The sequence below is a fragment of the Xiphophorus hellerii genome, chromosome 6, assembly GCF_003331165.1.
Source record: "Xiphophorus hellerii strain 12219 chromosome 6, Xiphophorus_hellerii-4.1, whole genome shotgun sequence".
In the NCBI taxonomy this organism is placed as follows: domain Eukaryota; kingdom Metazoa; phylum Chordata; class Actinopteri; order Cyprinodontiformes; family Poeciliidae; genus Xiphophorus; species Xiphophorus hellerii.
Genome location: NC_045677.1, coordinates 23,479,440 through 23,499,959, shown reverse-complemented (window position 1 = coordinate 23,499,959; position 20,520 = coordinate 23,479,440). Strand labels below are relative to the sequence as shown.

Sequence of the window (20,520 nt, the reverse complement as noted above, 5' to 3'; positions counted from 1 at the left end):
TTATTTCTCCATAACAAGACATTTTCCCTCGCTATAAGTGAAATTATCTGCCAGTGGATTTAGTACCTTTTAAAATCAATGTTAAGTATTTATTAATCTAAAACAAGCTCCTATATCCATCCATCCATCCATCCATTTTCTGTTCACCCTTTGTCCCTAATGGGGTTGGGAGGTGATGGTGCCTCTCCAGCTACGTTCCGGGCGAGAGGCGGGGTCACCCTGGACAGGTCGCCAGTCTGTCGCAGGGCAACACAGAGACATACAGGACAAACAACCAGGCACACACACACTCACACCTAGGGAGAAATTAGAGAGGCCAATTAACCTGACAGTCATGTTTTTGGACTGTGGGAGGAAGCCGGAGTACCCGGAGAGAACCCATGCATGCACAGGGAGAACATGCAAACTCCATGCAGAAAGACCCCGGGCCGGGAATCGAACCCAGGACCTTCTTGCTGCAAGTAAACAGTGCTACCAACTGCGCCACTGTGCAGCCCCAAACCCCTATATCTTGCTGAAAAGCTACTTTAAGTTAGTTTAGTCTTATTCCAACTGTGCTAGGATTTTTCTACTAGAAACTAAACCAGAATTACTTGGTAGGATTTTGTGTTTTTGCAGTGTAAATCTTGGGCCTTAAGAGGTTTTCAGTTTGGTTGAGGAAAATGTAAGCATTTGATTAATTTAGACAAAAATAACCAGATTTCATTCCAGTACACTTGAGTATATCTAAGCTGTTTCTCAGTCAGACGTGGCACTCTGCTTATTGCAGGCGTATTGATGTCGTGTTCTCTTTATACTGGGAAGTTGGATTTTTTTTTAGTTCCCAGTTGAAAACTAGAATATTCCCTAAAGTTGGAATTCTGACTTGAAATGTCAAATCCTGTTTATTTTCCAAATGGCCAAAGGACAAAGACTGACACTAATTATTAGCACTTCTGATGTTTTGTATCTTATTAAACTGATAGTGTGAACATGTTTTTGTGTATAAATGCTTAAAGTTGAGATTAATTTATTTAATTACACGTAGTTTTCCTAAACAAAACAAATTTCTAAACCAACCGTATTTGGACTTGCCACCTGAATGCTCTCAACTTGAGGGTAACTTTACTCTTAGCTGTAGAAAAAAAGAACAAAATAGTGAATTAAAGGTACTTTTGCCCCACAAATTGATCTTTAAAAAACTGATATTGCAAAATTAATACTTGGCCATTGCCTTGCTACACAATTTCGTTCGATTCTCATCTCCGCTCTCTGGGATTTCTCCCATTTACTTGGATTGCATCAGGTAGAATTTCAGTCGGCGAGTAGAAGGAGAAGTTGTGAATGGTGTCGTTGATTTTCTGCATCGTTTTGGAATCGTAGACTGCTGGTAGCTTTAGCAATAACAGCGGAGTAAGAGAAAACCTTAACGACTGGGTAAAATCCACGCCTCCATGAAGCAATTGCTTGTGTTTGCTTTGGAAATTAAACACCTGCACAAGTTGAGTTATGCAAACAAGTCTGCAATAAATCACATCATAGTTTCAGTTTATTTCTTAAGGATGACATTTGTTATGACCTCAAGCTACATAAATAAAAATAATTGACTTAAACTGGCTGCAGTGGGCAGACTCCACCTAGCTTACCTGACGTGTAGCTTTAATCGTCAGGGATTTATTTTCCTTCTGCAGAAATCTTGTGTTTCATTGGGAGGGGAACCAAAAAAACTTTCTTAGATCATCTCCTTGACCAATAAATATTTAAACCACATTTCCTTTTTCATCCAGTCGTCCCAAACATATGGCTGCTTCTTTTCAATCCACTTCAGCCCTGATTTTTTTCTGTGTAGGTGTTTTTTGTATTTCTGAACCTAAATCACATTTGTTTCAGTTTATTTCTTACATTTTGGCTCCTGTTTCTGCCCATTCATCTTTGTTGTGCCTTTTTATTATTATTTTCCTCAAACATTGCTCTGAGTGTTTTTATTCTAACACTTTGATGTCTTTCTTAGTCCACCAGGATGCTTCCCGTTTTGTTTTGCTCCAAATTGTAGACTCAGCTGACTCGTTCCGCCACCCTTCACATTGATTGTAATAATCCTTTCCATCTCAGTGGCTCTGTTTCTGTCAAACTTCTAGGTCCAAACCACATTAAAGTCTGAAAGCACTTTCTCTAAGTAGGCCAATTTGCATATTTGCAAACTGATTATTATAGAAATACAAAGTGCAGGGTGATTTTATGTTTTGCCTCCACAAACTGATCAAACAAAGATGATGTGTAATTACTTAAATAAATATAATTTCTTTTCCTTTTTTAGCCAATATCCAATTATTTTACAATCCAGAATGTTTAGCTGTTATATAATATAATTGGTAATAAATTTCTTTTCTTTTTCTGCTGCAAACTGTATTATGGATGAAATTACTCGCTAATTGAAATATCATCTTTTCTGATTTACCTTAGGGATAGTTTTATATTTGTAGCACTGTGTACCACGGTGCGAGTTAAAAACCCAACAATTCCACTTTTTGAAAAATGTGTCGATAAAAAACAAAGTATTCATATTTTTTAACGGAAATAGGTAATTGGTTAAAATCTTTTGCTTTTCTGGGTACTCCTGCATACAAAACGCCTTGTTAAGCCTTAATTGGTGGTTTTTAATTCCTGTAGGTGTGTGTGTGTGGGTGTGTGTGTGTGCGTGTGTGTGTGGGGGTGTGTTTTGTCCTTTCACTGTTTTGACCTTTTACAGCCCACTACCACATTGATCCGGTGTAGAAAATGAGTGAGCAAATAAATGTAAAACTGTAAAATCTGAGTTTGTAGAACTGAAGATTGATTTTAAATGTTAAAGTTTTTATTAGCTTTTCAAGTTTTTGACCCTTTTTATTTGCAAATTTCTTCTTTTTCAAACATGTTTTGACATGTTCTCCTTCCATGACTCTTTGGTCACAAATGTTTGATACATTGATATGCACAACAATTTATATCTAAGTTACAAATGTGTATTTTATTCCATTTAGTAAATATTAAACCTTTATCTTGACAATTTAGTTTTTCTCCTACAGAGTTTTACATTCAACCTCACAAATGTGTTAATTTTATCTAGGTGTTAAAATCATGATCACACCTGATCTGTGTTAACAGATACTCATATGTCCATGAATCCAGTTAAATTTTCACTCAATTGTTCCTCATCCTGCCTGAAACTCAACCACACGCTCTTAAATTCACCCCTGCTATTAAATATTTGCCTTGTGGAAGCCATTTCATAAAATAACTCATGGTTACACATCTGTAAAACATAATCCTGTGCTTCTTTTGTTGGTTTTTAAACTCATGAATGCAGTTTTTTCTCCTGCATAAACATAAATGCAAGGCTTTAGATGAGTTGCTGATTGTGGTTGGCTTGTTTTTGTTTTCCTTCTGGGAGAATAATCGGTCCAGATGGGGCCAAAGGCTCAGGCGATGACGGATCAAACAATAATTAGGTCAATTTGAGTCTTTTATTGATACCACAATTTCTTTTTTTATTGAAAACAAACAGCTGCCTCAGTTTTGCCAATCAGTTTTGTTGAGTTTATATGATACATTTATTGCTTTTATTGGGCTGGGCTCTCTTGATATTTCCAACTCAAACGCTCATTTTGGATGTATGCTAAACGTTTCTACACACAAATACTTTTTTGAGTTGATCTAGTAATGTTCCAGTTTTTAAACTCTCCTGGTTTTAGCAACATGTTTTTATTCTTCCCGTTTTGACAGCATTTTGTGCTCCCAAATGCGTGCTGCATTCAGGTGCAACTGGGGCATTCGGCTGTCGAAACACCAAAACAACAATAAAGTAATTCATAAGTTCTTTTTCACAAATATATGCAGTTTTATTTAAAATATCTAAACATTAACATTGACTGTTTCCATGTGGTTATATTGTTGTATAATCTATTTATGCCTACTTAAACTTTAATTTACTGAAAAACATCCAACCAAATCTCAGTTCTTGCCACTTTATTACATTTTAGTACATAATAAAAAAGTATTTAATTTCAGAAATTACAAAAAAAGTTTGCTCCTGACTGAAGTAAAATAAATAACATATTTTCTATTTATCTTGGAAGCTAACAGAACTCATACCAAACTGTGATTTTGTGTAATGTTACACCTTGAATATTTACAAAATATCACTAATTATATATAATAACAAACCTCAACCCACCTGAGATGTTTTGCCTCCTTACTGATTTCTCTAATTTTTTGTTTTTAAGTTGAATCTTTGCAACCAAATTAATTTGAATATCAGAAAATAGATTACCTGGATAAAAATACTGTTTTTATCCAGGCGTTTATTCATATTGAAACTATTCTCTCTGAATTTACATCTGACCTGTCAAACATATTGAACTTATGAAATGTGGCCTTTTTTCACTTGGCTGGTTTGTTTATGTTTGTTTCTATGCAACTGTATATGGAAGGCTGTAAATATGAAGTCAGAAATATTTAAATATGACAATGATAACACGTAAAATTACTATTCTGGAGAGATTTTTCTGAGCGTTTTCATAGTGGAAGGAAAAAATATGTAAAAGGGTAACTTTCTGTCAAATAGGGTGATTACGAAAAAATCTAAGATAATTTATTTGTTTTAGAAGAGGGGACAAGGCTTCAATACAGCACTGGAAAGTTCAAATAAAGACAACAACAATAAAGACATAAAACTAGTGCAAATTTTATTCAAAGAAGCACTTTTACAGAATGTTAATGTGCAAAAGAAAGAATATTGACTTCAAATATATCCGCACAAACATGCAGTATCTGTGCAGAGTAAAAACATGGACAGGGTTTGTTGTGTTGACGATAATTAAAATTTTGCTGGTTAATTGAATTGTGTCAGATTCCTTTAAATTAAAAATATTCATGTTATACAAACCAAATTTTTTAGAGATTAGAAAGGTGCAAATGCAACTCCAGGAAATCTGACATCCAGGAACTAATTGGAGACAATTTAGCTTCAACAGCAAACGAGGTCCTGAATTTTGTGGCTTCTTGTCATCTTTCTTGTGATGAGATGAATAGCCTTGTGTGTGTTTGGAGTGGTCCACTCAAAGGTCCTGTTGTTTTATTACCACAGCCAACTTTTCTTTATTCTGATCTAATTTTCTGCGTTTGTCTTGCTCTGTTCTGCAGCTTGCCTCTTCAGGTACAATGTCCTGTCCCTCGTCTACCTCATCTATCTCCTGCTTCTTCCCCTCTTCCCAGAGCCGACAAGCACAACAATGCAAGGTAAGATGTGCTTTTCATTTCTGCTTCAGGCCTTGAGGTTTTCACCGAGTTTATAAAGGTCACCTGTTACAGGTTAGGATAGATCTATTCAGCTTCTATGTATCACAAATCTGGAATAAACGTCAAGAAAACTGCAAAACGGCTCACTGGAACACTGATAAACATAATATGTGTTTTGGTGATTTTGATGATTGACAAAATATAATGTTTGTTACTGGTTTCTTAATTGATGACTGTATGATGTTTTTATTAGTTTTTATTTTTGTGTTTTTGTGATATGAAGCTCTTTAAATTGCTGAAATGTGCTATACAAACAAACTTCACTTGACTTATTGTCGATACAAAACATTTTAGTTGCTTTTTTTTTTGTTGCACAAAATCATTCTTAGATAATGAGCTTTAAGTAGGGTCAGTTCTTTCAGCTTTTTTGGGCCTTTTGTCACTTTAAATCCAAAGTAGCTGCTGCTCCGCTTTGGTTGCTAGGTGACGGGGGAGTTCCGCTGGGGTTGCTAGGTAACGGCGCAGCGCCTCTTGAACGAGATTTAACAATCTGGAGGTTTTTCAAATGGCTTATTTTCCTGACACCAAGAAACATTAACTTTTTGCCAAAACCTAGATGACCCAGATGTGATGACTTTAAAAGCTTGGGTTGTTTTTTAGAAGCAGTTGAGATCCAAAATGGAAGTATAAAAACATGCAAAATGTACATTTTGCATAGTAGGTCCCCTTTAAATGTTTAGCTTTGGTTTGAATGTTGTCCTCTGTAACACAAACCAGCCCTTTCCTGCAGGAGATGTGAATTTCCCTGTGATGAGGTTGGATTTGGCACACAGTTTAGCCCCGTGAAATGTAATATTGGTGAGTCCAGGCACGAGTCCATCTGTAATAACAAAAACGATCCGCTGTCAGGCAGATCTCAGATAAAACGCTTCGATTCGTCAGTTCAAGATCTGAAGTCTGCTTGATGAAAACGGACACTTCAGGCTCTCTCCTTCTTCTATTTAGTTTTATTTAGCAAATCCAATAAATGTGTACGTTTAAAGAGCACAATTAGTTAATTCAGTCCATGTGAAGGTTTGATCTTAAACTTTTTGCTCTTTAAGCTACATCAACCTTTCAGGGCTGTAGGTATTCATCGGCTGCAGAAGTATGAATCACAATGGACGTCTGCGGTTTTTGAGAAGTGACTGAGGTGACTGTTCTGCTCACGGATGATAAATGTGGGATTGCAGCCGCTGGCCCTCCACCGCGAAGTACTAAACAGCACACCTCCCAGACCTCCACAGCAATAACACGGGTTTCTGGAGGAGACCGCATGCAGTGTTTAATAATACATAAAACCATATTGTCGGAGGCGGAGGGAGCAGCATCCAGTCCGAGGTTCGTCTCCGCGTCTCCAGCTGAAATAACAGGCAGGAAGTAAAGGGAGGAAGAGAAATGAGAGAAAGTGGACCACTCACAACCTCATCAATAATTAAAGAGAAAAGGCTTCTAGTAAAGCTGGATGCTCACCTGTCTAATAGCTGTTGACTTCAAGAGTAGCTGAACATAAATATCCGTAGTCATATAGTCAGTTTATAGTAATTTTGGGTTTTTTTAGCAAAAGAAATCACTTTATTGTCCCACAGTTAGGGGAAATTAAGATGTAACAGCAGCAAGGAATATAGGTTTACACAAAGATCAAAAACTGTTAAAAGTATATAAATACACACCCCACACACACCCCTACACACACACACACCCCTATATATATATATCTGTAAAAAATTAGTAGACCACTGCACTGAACTCTATTGAAACCTCCTGGTTATTCCACCAAATATTGTTTTCTGAACTCTACCCGAGTTACAACATTAGTATTGTTGTTTCTAAACAAATATGAACTTTTCTTTGCTTTATTTGAGGTCTGAGAGCACTGCGTCTTTTATTTTGACCATTTCTCATTTTCTGCAAATAAATACTAAATTTTTGCTTGGAATTTCAGAGATGATCCTAATCTTCCTAGAGCTTTATAGATGTAAAGTGTAATCCCTCGTCTCAGCTCCAATAGGTTGACTTCACGACAGACACAATCAGGTTCACAGTATTTATTTGAACAAAAACAGGAAGTAAAGTTTGTGATTAACATCAGTTCAGCAGCTTCTGCCTCTATACATTAAATAAAATACAATAAATAACCCTAAACAAACTACAAAGCAATAACTCCCAGTGAGTAGTTAATAACAGTTAACAACAGTTAGCAGTTTTAAAATTAAACATAGCAAAATTCCTTATGAAACATTGTATACAATTAAATTAGTCTAAAATATAATATTTGTAAAGAAAACACAGAGCTGATTCTAATACATGCCTCAGTTACCGACGGCAACAGAAAAAAACGGGGAGGAGCTGTCAGTTACTGGTTGCTATGGTAACCACCAACTGCCAAGAGCAGCGTAACCGAACTGAGAAAAAGTAAACAAATTTTGACAAACTTCACATCTATAATATTTTTAAAATAAAACTTTGTTGCATAAACAAAATTATGAATACTACTGCTACAATACAGTAGTACTGGGCGATAATATTTTTTTAAGAGTTCATTTTTGGAATAATCTGGATTCTTCTACTTATTTGGACTTTAAAATCAAGTCAGTTCTACAACAAAATATTAAGGTAAGATTTATTTTTTATTAAGCTACAAGAATAAAGTCATAGGGCAGTAAAGTAATATTACCAGAATAAGGTGGTAATAGTCGGAGAATTAAGTAGTAATTTCAAATTCAATTCAAAATTGTTTTATTGATCCCAAAGAGAAATTAAATCATTACATTTTTCATTATTTTTTTTATTCTCAATTATCCAAAAAACTATCTTTGCTTGATCAAAATGAAAAATTAAGATATTTACTCTTCACAACCCCTCTACAGAAATCCCACTACAAAAGAAAATCTGAACTGCCCCTTTCGATTTGTTTTGCTTTTCAGACTAATTTTATTTAATGAGGTCTAAATCAGATCAAGAAATCCAAACCAAATAAACTGGTGTTTCTTTGTTTTCTTATAAAACTAAAATAGAAAAGCTTAACTATTGACAGATTTAAATAAGGATGGATTTTGAGAACTAAAGCAGAGTTTTGTGAAAAGCCAAGCCACAAAGAAGTCGTCACTCAGAAAAAAACATTGTTGTAAAACTAATATAAATACTCTGCGGCTCACCTCATGTCATTCAATAAAAAACATCATATTTTGTTTTCTATTCAACGTGATTAGCCTGAGGAAGACTACATTGTCCCTTTGTGTGTATTTTTGTTAGATGTATTTATTGTCGAAGTGATCTACCTGCCTTGTCCAGATCACAAAAACAGCAGCAGTAAAACACCCAGAGTGTCGGAAAGCGTGACATACTGATCGGGTTCAGCCGGTCCGGACTTGTATCCCATCTGTCTCTGGCTCAGCTGTCTGTCATCAGGGACGGCCCGCAGGATGACAGACGGCGCTGTGAGGAAGGTACAGCAAACAGGATCACAGTCAGGGAAACACTTCTGACTGGAAACGGCTGTGATGTCAGCCTTGCACAATAAACTCTGGATTTTAACTAAATATTTGCTTTTGAAAACAATAATCTCTTGTTATAATCACCACAGATTAAAGGCTTTTTTGTTGCATTGAAGCTACACATGGCTTATTTGTGGCTTTTATTTCCGTGGGAATTATGGTTTTCTTTTCTGTCAAATCTCTATGGAGCTAAACTGACGCCATAAAAGTGGGCTCAAAAATTTTTTCAACTTGGATAAAACCATTTAAACTATTGTTAAAACCCCCCCAAAAAAGCTGAAAAATATTTATTTCTTTCGTTTCAAATTTCAACTATCATTCACAGCTTTGACAATATCCTAAAGCTATACGTTTCTTCTGTTTGCAGTGGACCTATCATGCAAAATTCACTTTTTACCTTGTTTTATACTTCCTTTTCTACTGCTTCTGTAAACCGTGTTTAAAAAATGCTCATAAATTTTTTTTGGCAATAAGTTAATGTATTTTGGTGTCTGGAAAATTAGCCATTTCAAGAACCTTCCAATTGATAAGTCACACTGTGCTGTTATCCATCAACCCCAGCCGAGGCCATCCTGTTACCTAGCAACCCAAGCGGAGCTCCAGCAAGTTTGTTCAATTGATTTTACCTCTGCATGTGATGTACAATGGCTGCTGGAAAAGACTAGTGTTTAGTTGTTGACTTAACCGTCCAGAAGTGACTTGCTACATTCTTGTTCGTTGTGCGGGAGGCTCTACTAATGCTTTTAAAAGATGTACAATTGTATAACTGCGTATCTGTTTGCCGCCATTTTCACGTGAGAGTGTAAACGTTGAATTGGCGGGCGTGTCCAGCACCAGTTTATTTGGATTTAAAGTGACAGAGACCCTAAAACAGCTAATTCTGAAAGGTGTTCAAAATAGGCAGAACTGAGCAGACTAAAATATCATTATCTAAGGATGATTTTATTCAAAAGATGTAATGAACATGTTTTGTAAAATTCATAGACCTAAACTGACCTGTTAATAGATCACCTTTGAACAAACTTTATGGCACCAATTTAGCTCCATAATCCCACCAGAACAGAGAGAGGTCACAGGATCTCGCCCATCGACAGCAATATTAGTTGAAATGTCAGGATTTGTAAATTCATATCTTCTAGTTTTTTTCCAAAACCAATTGTGGTTTTCCAGGAGTGGCTGTTTGTTCAGACATTTGAATCCTGTGTGATTTTCGCTTGTCTCTACTGTTGATGCAGACTCGGTATTTTAAGTCTGGCATTTGAAAGACTAAAACAAAACAAAACAAATTTATACAGTAGCATGATTACAAAATAAATAAAGGTAGAAGAAGAGACACATTTCCAAATATATGTATTTCAACATAGGATGTATGAAACTAATGTCATATGAAACATCATACATTACCTCAAATATCATATAAATTCCTTACAAATAATCCTAAATTAGCATCACATTGCAAAAAATCTCCACAAAAACAATCACAAACTCCTGGAGGAACAGCTATTAATATTTTAACAGTTTAAAGGCTCTTATCAACAGATTCTGCCCTTTAACATTCAGATTTTTGATGTGGTACGAAGTGAAAATGAGTTTGACATCCGTGATATATAGTATTTTTTTTTTTTTACAATCAATCAATCAATCAATCACGTTGTGAGCACATTTCAGCTACACGGCAGTTCCAAGTTGCTTTACATCATAAAAACACACAAAAAAGAAACAACTGGCCCAGAAGATGGAAATAACGTTTAAAAAACAAAGCTTGCGTATCAACAAGAGGTCTCACTTCAACATGAATTGTAGGTGTGTTTCTGTATGTATGTGTTTCATACATTTTTGGTTAAAACTTGTTCGCTCTTCATTATGTGAAGTTACTAGCAGTGGGTAAAGTGTCTGCAAATGTTGCACAAGTAAGAGTAGCAATATTTTATACTTCAAACTAATATTACTCAAGTAAAAGTAAAAGATACAGTGTAGTAAAACTATTCCTATTTTCTCACAAACGTTGCTTCTAATTAGTTATTCCTAATTAGCTTTAAAATCCTTTGATTCACTGGGTATTGTTTTTGTTTTCCTACATTTTGGCTGTAACCAGCATGATAAAAAAAGTAAGAAATGAAGACACAGCCCACTCTGTTCCAATTATTTTGGCATTTAAGTGAATTTAATGCTGCGTTTTGATGGTCTGTTTCATTTCGCCTGCCGATCCTAAAGGATGGGCAGCAGTCAAATCTGTTGGGTTAATTTAAACCAAATGTTTGGCATGTATAATTCATTAAATGTAAAATTGTCCTTTAAAAAGCCACAACAGTGCAGTTTGCCCTCCAGGACGTGTCAGTTTCTGAGGCTTTAGAGACAACTTGTTTGGATATTAACTCTAGTTTTAACTGTGCTATTTGGCTTCAAGGTATTTAATTCTCATTGGAGAGGAACAAAATGTGAACTATTACTCCAATACACTGGGAACATTTTAAGAGCCTTCCATGAGACATCCTGTGCCTTGTTAAATGAACACCAACATGACTGATTCACTAAGAGAAGCTTTCCTGTATATATTTTGATAAATATTTTATGTTTTTGTAGATTTATTGTGTTTATGCTTACCCCAGGTTTGCTTTTTAAATCCCGTTCATTATACTTTTCTGACTTTAAGAACTCCACTTTGTTAAGCCTGGCACAGAATTTTTAATTTGAGGCAAATTGCATTAAAAACCCATTTATTTCCCTGAAGACTATGGAGTTATATTAGGATTGAGTGCAGTCAATTGAAGCGGTTCTCAGTGTGGTGATGGCGAAGAAGCAACTATAAAATCTGAACAATGGCTTTTGTTAGGAAGCTTATAAAACGTCATCTCAGGGGAAACCAGAGCGCTGGACACAAGCTGCCTTCACAGAACCAAACCTGTTCTGGAGCTGCAAGGAAAGATGGAGCAGAAATGAGTCCAGAGTCGCTGGAGCAGATTTAGAAATCAACGAGGACTCACAGATTTCACATTTACAAGATTTGGTTTCACTGGTTTAACTGGTTTCATTGGTTTCACTGGTTTCATTAAATGTGATGGAAATCAGAAATAAAATGGGAAAAAGGCGTCAGTCAGTCCATCCATACATCCTTTCATTCATCCATCTATCCATCCATCCATCCATCCAATTGTCTGTCCATCCATCTATCCATCCATCTATCCATCCATCCATCCATCCATCCATCCATCCATCCATCCATCCATCCATCCATCCATCCATCCAATCGTCTGTCCATCCATCCATCCATCCATCCATCCATCCATCCATCCATCCATTCATTCATCCATCCATCCAATCGTCTGTCCATCCATCCATCCATCCATCCATCCATCCATTCATTCATCCATCCATCCATCCAATCGTCTGTCCATCCATCCATCCATCCATCCATCCATCCATCCATCCATCCATCCATCCATCCATCCATTCATTCATCCATCTATCCATCCATCCATCCAATCGTCTGTCCATCCATCCATCCATACATACATCCTTTCGTTCATCCATCCATTCATCCATCTATCCATCCATCCATTCATCCATCCATCCACCCATCTATACACCTGTCCATCTGTTCATCCATCCAACCATACATCCTTTCGTTCATCCAATCGTCTGTCCGTCCGTCCATCCATCCATCCATCCATCCATCCATCCATCCATCCATCCATCCATCAGTAGCTCTGAACTCTGTAAATGTGATTTTGGAAAGTCTTTCTGTAAGTTTGTAGAGTTGTGAGCATTTCTGGAAGCTGTGTGCTCAGCGGTAGAGCCTCCATTTACTCCGGATATTGCACAGTAAAACTCCGCCATGCGGATGCTGTAAACTTAATGAGAAGAAAACAGTGCCACATTTTTAACCGCTGGATCGCAGAGAGCAGATATGTACGATCATCTAATCAGGGTAAGACATCAACTCAAACTGAATCCGGAAACTTCTTTAAAATTATCCAAAACAAAAAATTAACATAAATGAATGTTTCATTTAGTTTCAACGGCTCTCTGCTTGGGAATTATCCTGAAATTATCCCAAATACCTGTAGGTGCACCATAAAGCAGCCATGTGTTGAGCAGCTGTGGCGGCTCCCTCCCCCCAGGTTCTTTACCTGCAGTAATCAGGGAAGAAACAAATTCGTTCAACATATTTACATTACAGAAATACAGAACCTTACCAAGTATTTTTGGTCTAGTTTCTAGTGGAAACATCTTGTTACACTTGAAATAGGACAAAACTAACTTACAGGTAACTTTTCAGCAAGATATAAAAGCTTGTTTTAAGTCAATAAATGTTTAATATTGATGAAAAAATACAATTTCCTATGGCAGATTATTTCACTTCATCTTGGGGAAAATGTCTTGTTATAAGAGAAATTGTCTTCCAATGTAGTTGGTACTTTTCCCATCGATACTAAGGAATTATTTTTCTCTAAATAATTCCTTACGAGTTACTTGCAAGTTAGCTTTGACTCAATTCAAGTGTATTAAGATATTTGTACTAGAAACTAGACAAAAATGCTTGCTAAGTAACTTAGCAGCAGGAAATTAAGTTTGTTTTCAGTGACTAATTCATTAATACTGATTTTTAAAAAGTTCTGGTTCTCATGTTGTTTCACTCATAACATGGGGAAACCATCTTGTTTTAAGTGAAATAATCTACCAGTGGATCTAGTACTTTTTAAATTAATATTAAGAAATTATGGATTTAAAACGAGCTTTTATATCTTGCTGAAGTTACTTGAAAGTTAGTTCAAGTAAACTAAAGTTTACTTGACAGATTTTAATTGGAAACTACACAATAAATGCTTATTCAAACGTCGTTTTTACAGTGTAGGTGTTTTAAAAACAAAACCTCAAGCGGTGACATCAGTCACCAAAACCAGAAGCCAAATCAGTGATGAATAAAAGCCGGTTCTGCTTCTCTGACAATGAATCAGAGACGTAAAGGCCTTGTGGTCCACCAGAATGTTTATTTAGGTTTCTCTCAGTCATGCCAGCTTTTTTTGCCAGGATATGTTTTGTGATTATCTCTAAATCCCTCCCAGTTGCCGCCGTCTCAATGTAAAGCACATTATGTCAATAGAAACCAGCTGTACATTTTTAATGCATTCCTCAATAACTGCTGTCTAAAAACGGAGAAATACCAAGAACTTTTTTTTTTAAAGGAAATTCTTGCGTGAACGTGTTGAACTCACTGTGCTCCTTCTTCCTGTTTAGGCCACACAGGGCGTCTGCTGCAGTGCCTCTGCTTCACCAGTATGTCCTTCCTGCTGCTGCACATCATCTATCAGATTACCGTCAACAGCCTCCTGGCCGGGAACTCCATCTCCTCCAACTTCAGCTGTGAGTACACTGCAGCCTTTGTGGTCGAAGCTTTAAGGCAGAGCGCCGTTGTGTGCAGAGGAACCGAAGGACTTCGAATAATCCGAGAACGGACCTGAGAGATGCACTGCAAAAACACAAAATCTTACCAAGTATTTTCGGTCTAGTTTCAAGTGTGAATATCTTAGTTCACTTGAATGAAGACAAAACTAACTTTCAGCAAGATATAAGAGCTTGTTTTAAGTCAATAAATCCTTAATATTGATGAAAAAGTTCTATTTCTGCCACCTTATCGTGGTGGAGGGGTTTGAGTGTCCCAATGATCCTAGGAGCTATGCTGTCTGGGGCTTCATGCCCCTGGTAGGGTCACCCAAGGCAGACAGGTCCTAGGTGAGGGACCAGACAAAGAGCAGCCCAAAGACCCCAATGATGAAGGAAAACTTTGGACTTGGTGTTCCCTCGCCCGGACGCGGGTCACCGGGGCCCCACTCTGGAGCCAGGCCTGGAGGGGGGGCACGATGGCGAGCGTCTGGTGGCCGGGCTTTTACCCATGGAGCCCGGCCGGGCTCAGCCCGAAGAGGAAACATGGGCCCCCCCTCCCATGGGCCCACCACCCGTGGGAGGGGCCAAAGGGGTCGGGTGCAGTGTGGGATGGGTGGCAGCAGAGGGAGGGGACCCTGGCGGTCCGATCCTCGGTTGCAGAAACTGGCTCTTGGGACGTGGAATGTCACCTCTCTGGTGGGGAAGGAGCCGGAGCTAGTGCGTGGGGTCGAGAGGTTCCGGCTAGAAATAGTCGGTCTCACCTCGACGCACGGCTCTGGTTCTGGAACCAGTCTCCTTGAGAGGGGCTGGACATACTTCCACTCTGGAGTTGCCCAAGGTGAGAGGCGTCGGGCAGGAGTGGGCATACTTGTTGCTCCCCATCTCGGCGCCTGTACGTTGGGGTTTACCCCGGTGAACGAGAGGGTAGCATCCCTCCGCCTACGGGTGGGGGGACGGGTTCTGACTGTCGTTTGTGCTTACGGGCCGAACGACAGTTCAGATTACCCACCCTTTTTGGAGTCCTTAGAGGGGGTACTGGAGAGTGCTCCTCCTGGGGACTCCCTTGTTCTGCTGGGGGACTTCAACGCTCACGTGGGCAATGACAGTGAGACCTGGAGGGGCGTGGTTGGGAGGAACGGCCCGCCCGACCTGAACTCGAGCGGTGTTCTGTTGCTGGACTTCTGTGCTCGCCATGGATTGTCCATAACGAACACCATGTTCAAGCATAAGGGTGTCCATATGTGCACTTGGCACCAGGACACCCTAGGCCGCAGTTCGATGATCGACTTTGTCATCGTTTCATCGGATCTGCGGCCGTATGTCTTGGACACTCGGGTGAAGAGAGGTGCGGAGCTGTCCACTGACCACTACCTGGTGGTGAGTTGGCTCCGGTGGTGGGGGCGAAAGCCGGTCAGACCTGGCAGGCCCAAACGTGTTGTGAGGGTCTGCTGGGAACGTCTGGCGGAATCCCCTGTGAGACGGAGCTTTAACTCCCATCTCCGGCAAAACTTCGAACACGTCCCGGGGGAGGTGGGGGACATGGAGTCTGAGTGGACCGTGTTCCGTGCCTCCATTGTCGAGGCGGCCGATCGGAGCTGTGGCCGCAAGGTTGTCGGTGCCTGTCGCGGCGGCAACCCTCGAACCCGCTGGTGGACACCTTCGGTGAGGGATGCCGTCAGGCTGAAGAAGGAGTCCTATCGGGCCTTTTTGGCCTGTGGGACTCCGGAAGCAGCTGATGGGTACCGGCGGGCGAAGCGGCATGCGGCTCGGGCGGTTGCTGAGGCAAAAACCCGGGCGTGGGAGGAGTTTGGAGAGGCCATGGAGAAAGACTTCCGTACGGCTTCGAGGCGATTCTGGTCCACCATCCGGCGTCTCAGGGGGGGGAAGCGGTGCAGCACCAACACTGTTTATAGTGGGGATGGTGTGCTGCTGACCTCTACTCGGGACGTTGTGGGCCGGTGGGCAGAGTACTTCGAAGACCTCCTCAATCCCACCAACATGCCTTCCACTGAGGAAGCGGAGCCTGGGGACTCTGGGTTGGGCTCTCCAATCTCTGGGGACGAGGTCGCCGAGGTGGTTAAAAAGCTCCTCGGTGGCAGGGCCCCGGGGGTGGATGAGATCCGCCCGGAGTTTCTTAAGGCTCTGGATGTTGTAGGGTTGTGTTGGTTGACGCGACTCTGCAATGTCGCATGGACATCGGGGGCAGTTCCCCTGGATTGGCAGACTGGGGTGGTGGTCCCCCTGTTCAAAAAGGGGGACCGGAGGGTGTGCTCCAATTATAGAGGGGTCACACTCTTAAGCCTCCCTGGCAAGGTCTATTCAGGGGTCCTGGAGAGGAGGGTCCGTCGGATAGTCGAACCTCGGATTCAGGAAGAGCAGTGTGGTTTTCGTCCTGGTCGTGGAACGCTGGACCAGCTCTACACCCTCGGCAGGGTCCTGGAGGGTGCATGGGAGTTCGCCCAACCAGTCTACATGTGTTTTGTGGACCTGGAGAAGGCGTTCGACCGTGTCCCTCGGGGAGCCCTGTGGGGGGTTCTCCGGGAGTATGGGGTACCGGGCCCTTTGATACGGGCTGTCAGGTCCCTGTATGACCGGTGTCAGAGTCTGGTCCGCATTGCCGGCAGTAAGTCGGGCTCGTTTCCGGTGAGAGTTGGACTCCGCCAGGGCTGCCCTTTGTCACCGATTCTGTTCATCACTTTCATGGACAGAATTTCTAGGCGCAGCCAAGGTGTTGAGGGGATCCGATTTGGTGGCCTTAGGATCTCATCTCTGCTTTTTGCAGACGATGTGGTCCTTTTGGCTTCATCAGATCGTGATCTGCAGCTCTCGCTGGAGCGGTTCGCAGCCGAGTGTGACGCGGCCGGGATGAGGATCAGTGCCTCCAAATCCGAGGCCATGGTCTTGAGCCGGAAAAGGGTAGAGTGCCTTCTCCGGGTCAGGGGGGGTGTCCTGCCCCAAGTGGAGGAGTTTAAGTATCTCGGGATCTTGTTCACGAATGGGGGAAGAAGGGAGCGGGAGATCGACAGGCGGATTGGCGCAGCGTCTGCTGTCAAGCGGGCGCTGTACCGGTCCGTCGTGGTGAAGAGAGAGCTGAGCCAAAAAGCGAAGCTCTCGATTTACCGGTCGATCTACGTTCCCACCCTCATCTATGGTCATGAGCTTTGGGTCATGACCGAAAGAACGAGATCGCGGATACAAGCGGCCGAAATGGGTTTTCTCCGTAGGGTGGCTGGGCTCTCCCTTAGAGATAGGGTGAGAAGCTCAGTCATCCGGGAGGGACTCAGAGTAGAGCCGCTGCTCCTTCACATCGAGAGGAGCCAGTTGAGGTGGCTCGGGCATCTGGTCAGGATGCCTCCTAGACGCCTCCCTGGTGAGGTGTTCCGGGCACGTCCCACCGGGAGGAGGCCCCGGGGAAGACCCAGGACACGCTGGAGGGACTATGTCTCTCGGCTGGCCTGGGAACGCCTCGGGATTCCCCCGGAGGAGCTAGAAGAAGTGGCTGGGGAGAGGGAAGTCTGGGCCTCCCTTCTGAAGCTGCTACCCCCGCGACCCGACCTCGGATAAGCGGAAGAAGATGGATGGATGGATGGAAGTTCTATTTCCACTGGCACTTTTAAATAAAATGACTTGTTATATGTGAAATAATCTTCCAGTTAAACTGGCTTTTAAAAAAAATCAATATCAACACTGCAGAAGCATAAAATCTTATTCCTTCACTACAAAAAAATAATTAAAAGTATTTAATTTCCCTTTGGGATCAAAAATACAAAAATCTTACCAAGTATTCTTTGCCTATTTTTAGTGTAAATATCGTAGTACACTTGAATTAAGACAAAACTAACTTACAAGGAACTTTTCAGCAAAACATAGTAGCTTGTTTGTTGTTCCTTAACATTAATTTTAATAGACTTTTTCCATTATAATCAGACATTATCGCCATGTTGAAAGTGAAAAGTCTTTCAAACTAATACTTTTCCACCAACATTAAGGAATTATTGACTAAAAACAACTAAAAACTTGCTGAAAGGTTCTTCATTTAGTTTTGTCTTGATTGAAGTGTGCTAAAATATTTAAACTAAAAACTAGACAAAAATATTTGGTAGGATTTTGTGTTCAGTTCAATTCTCAAAGGGAAATTAAATACTTTCATGTACTTTTTTCAGTGAAGGAATTATTTTCTCTAAACAATGTTGCTGAAAAGTTGCTTGTAAGTTAGTTGTGTTTTATTTCAAGTGTAATAAGACATTTGCATTAGAAACTAGACAAAAATACTCGGTAAGATTTTGTGTTTTTGCAGTGTGGAGGTCCCTCCATTGCTCTTGTCTGTCTGAAAGAGAGATGAGAAAACATCTTAGTTTGATAAAACTGCAGATCCGTCTGGTATTTACATTTTCCGAGAGTAGCACAAAATACAGACGATGCTTTAATTCAGGCTGAACTGCCTCCAGATATTGGTGGTTTGTGTCTCTGAATGGTGGAAATCTGCAGCTTTGCCATGTGTTTCTACATGTCAGACATATGTGTCCCATTAATCCTGCAGGCTGGTTTATGTTTGAACTCTGACCTCTGCAACTGAAGGTGGAGCTTTTTCACAGCCTGAAGCAAAAAAAAAAAAAACCCTCAAAATAAACTGTTAATAATTTTTAGAAATATGCCCAATTCTTTCATATTTTCTGATTTTCTACAACGTTCTGTAGCTTTTGTTACAAAAGTTATTCACCACAACCTAAACAGTAGTTTCTGAAGCTTCTGTATTATGCAGGTTGATTTAAAAACATACAAGTAACTTACTTTCTAAAATGCTTTTGTAACATTTTGAAACTGATAATTGTTCCTGGAAAGTAACTGAGGTTATTGGCCATAACATCAACATTTACATTGGATATTGATCGACCCAAATTTTCGTATTGGTGCATCCCTAATTTCTTTTGTTGGGTGTAAGTGTTTGCTTCTGTTTAATGTAATTGCAGGATTTCTCGTTTGTGCCGGGGTTTTTTTTTTGCTTTTGTTTGTATGTTTTGGAGTTAGCATCAATTGTGTTTGTAGTTTTTGTCATTTGTTATAGATTTAAAGTTTATAACATAGCCAATTAAATTAACACTTTAGAATTTATTTGGAAACATTAATTTATGAGAAGCTAAACGTTTTTCAAAAGAACTAAAGAGCTAAGTGAAAAATTAGCTCCTCTATTAGCGGATTAGTGGAAGTATGCCCACCGCTGATTTAAACATTAGTTTTTCCTGAAACTTAAAAGTTGCTTTCTGGAATTTACAAGTTGCTTCTCTTACAGATTATTTTAAATGTTACTGTCTTAAGAAAACAAATGTTACTTTCTGAATCTTCTTGCATATTCCTCCTGGAGCTTGCAGGTTATCAGTTACTGGTCTCCTGGAGTTCAAATAGTACTTCCTTTACTCGCAGTGTTGTTTCGCAACTCTTCCCTGAATTTGATTAACTCCCTTGAACCTACGGTGATGTAAAAACAAAAATGCTGCTAGCAGAATAAGCTACTCATCCACTGTTGGAAAGGTGTTAATAGCTGGCTTCTGGGCTTCTCAGGAGACGTGGTATCAAGCTATGAAATTTGAATGTGTCTAGACGGGGACAGAGTCTGACCTTGTGCTCTAATGACTTGTTCTTTCTAACGAGAGGAGCTTGCTTTGCTCGGTTGAATCTCGGCCAACTCAGAGCGCAGAATGAACCTTATCACCTCAGGTGGAGACACACAGAGCCGTTCAGAGACCAGAGGCTAAATATGCTCTTTATTACCAGATTCTCAAGGGCAGTGAAACGTTTTTGGTTTTGCACATCATAAATTCTGTCCACTTTATCTCACTTTGCAATATTCATTTAATAACCTCATATTTTATGTTCATGTTATTTTATGAGGATATTCAAGATGGTTTGGGGTAATTATGAGGCAGGATTTTGTTTCATTTTTGTCTCTTACTGTGAAATCATAAACACTGACTATAACTGAGGGAATTGGTTTGTAGTGCTTTAAATGCATTTCAAATAAGTTAAATCTATAATATTCAGTTAGGGTTGGACTGAAAGATGCATTACAATACAATCAGTTCATATCAGTTGATATTGATAATTCTCGATCTTAATAATTACTGATTAGCTTTTTGTTGTAAATATCTGTAATACTCTCAAACTGGTGGCACGACCTTTTCTGTTTTATTAACAGTTTTCACTCCATCTCATTGTTTTTTTTATTCTTAGGAAGGTATTGAGGTATTGTGGCAAAACCTCAAACTGCTGCTGCGCCAGTTACTCAACAGGTCGTTGCTAGGTAACCAAAGAGAGTGAGTGAGTTGCTAGGTAACCAAAGAGTGAG

General features: G+C 40.0%; 1 protein-coding gene across 4 annotated transcripts in view; it reads left to right on the top strand.

Annotated features, from left to right (window-relative positions):
• piezo2b (piezo-type mechanosensitive ion channel component 2b) overlaps positions 1 to 20,520 on the top strand; it is a 126,764-nt gene that overhangs the window by 11,424 nt on the left and 94,820 nt on the right. For all 4 annotated transcript variants that reach the window (XM_032564947.1, XM_032564945.1, XM_032564946.1 and 1 more), the window contains exons 2-3: positions 5,161 to 5,256; positions 14,031 to 14,156. In XM_032564947.1, coding sequence (XP_032420838.1) covers positions 5,161 to 5,256; positions 14,031 to 14,156 — 222 coding nt within the window. The remainder of the gene's footprint in view (positions 1 to 5,160; positions 5,257 to 14,030; positions 14,157 to 20,520) is intronic.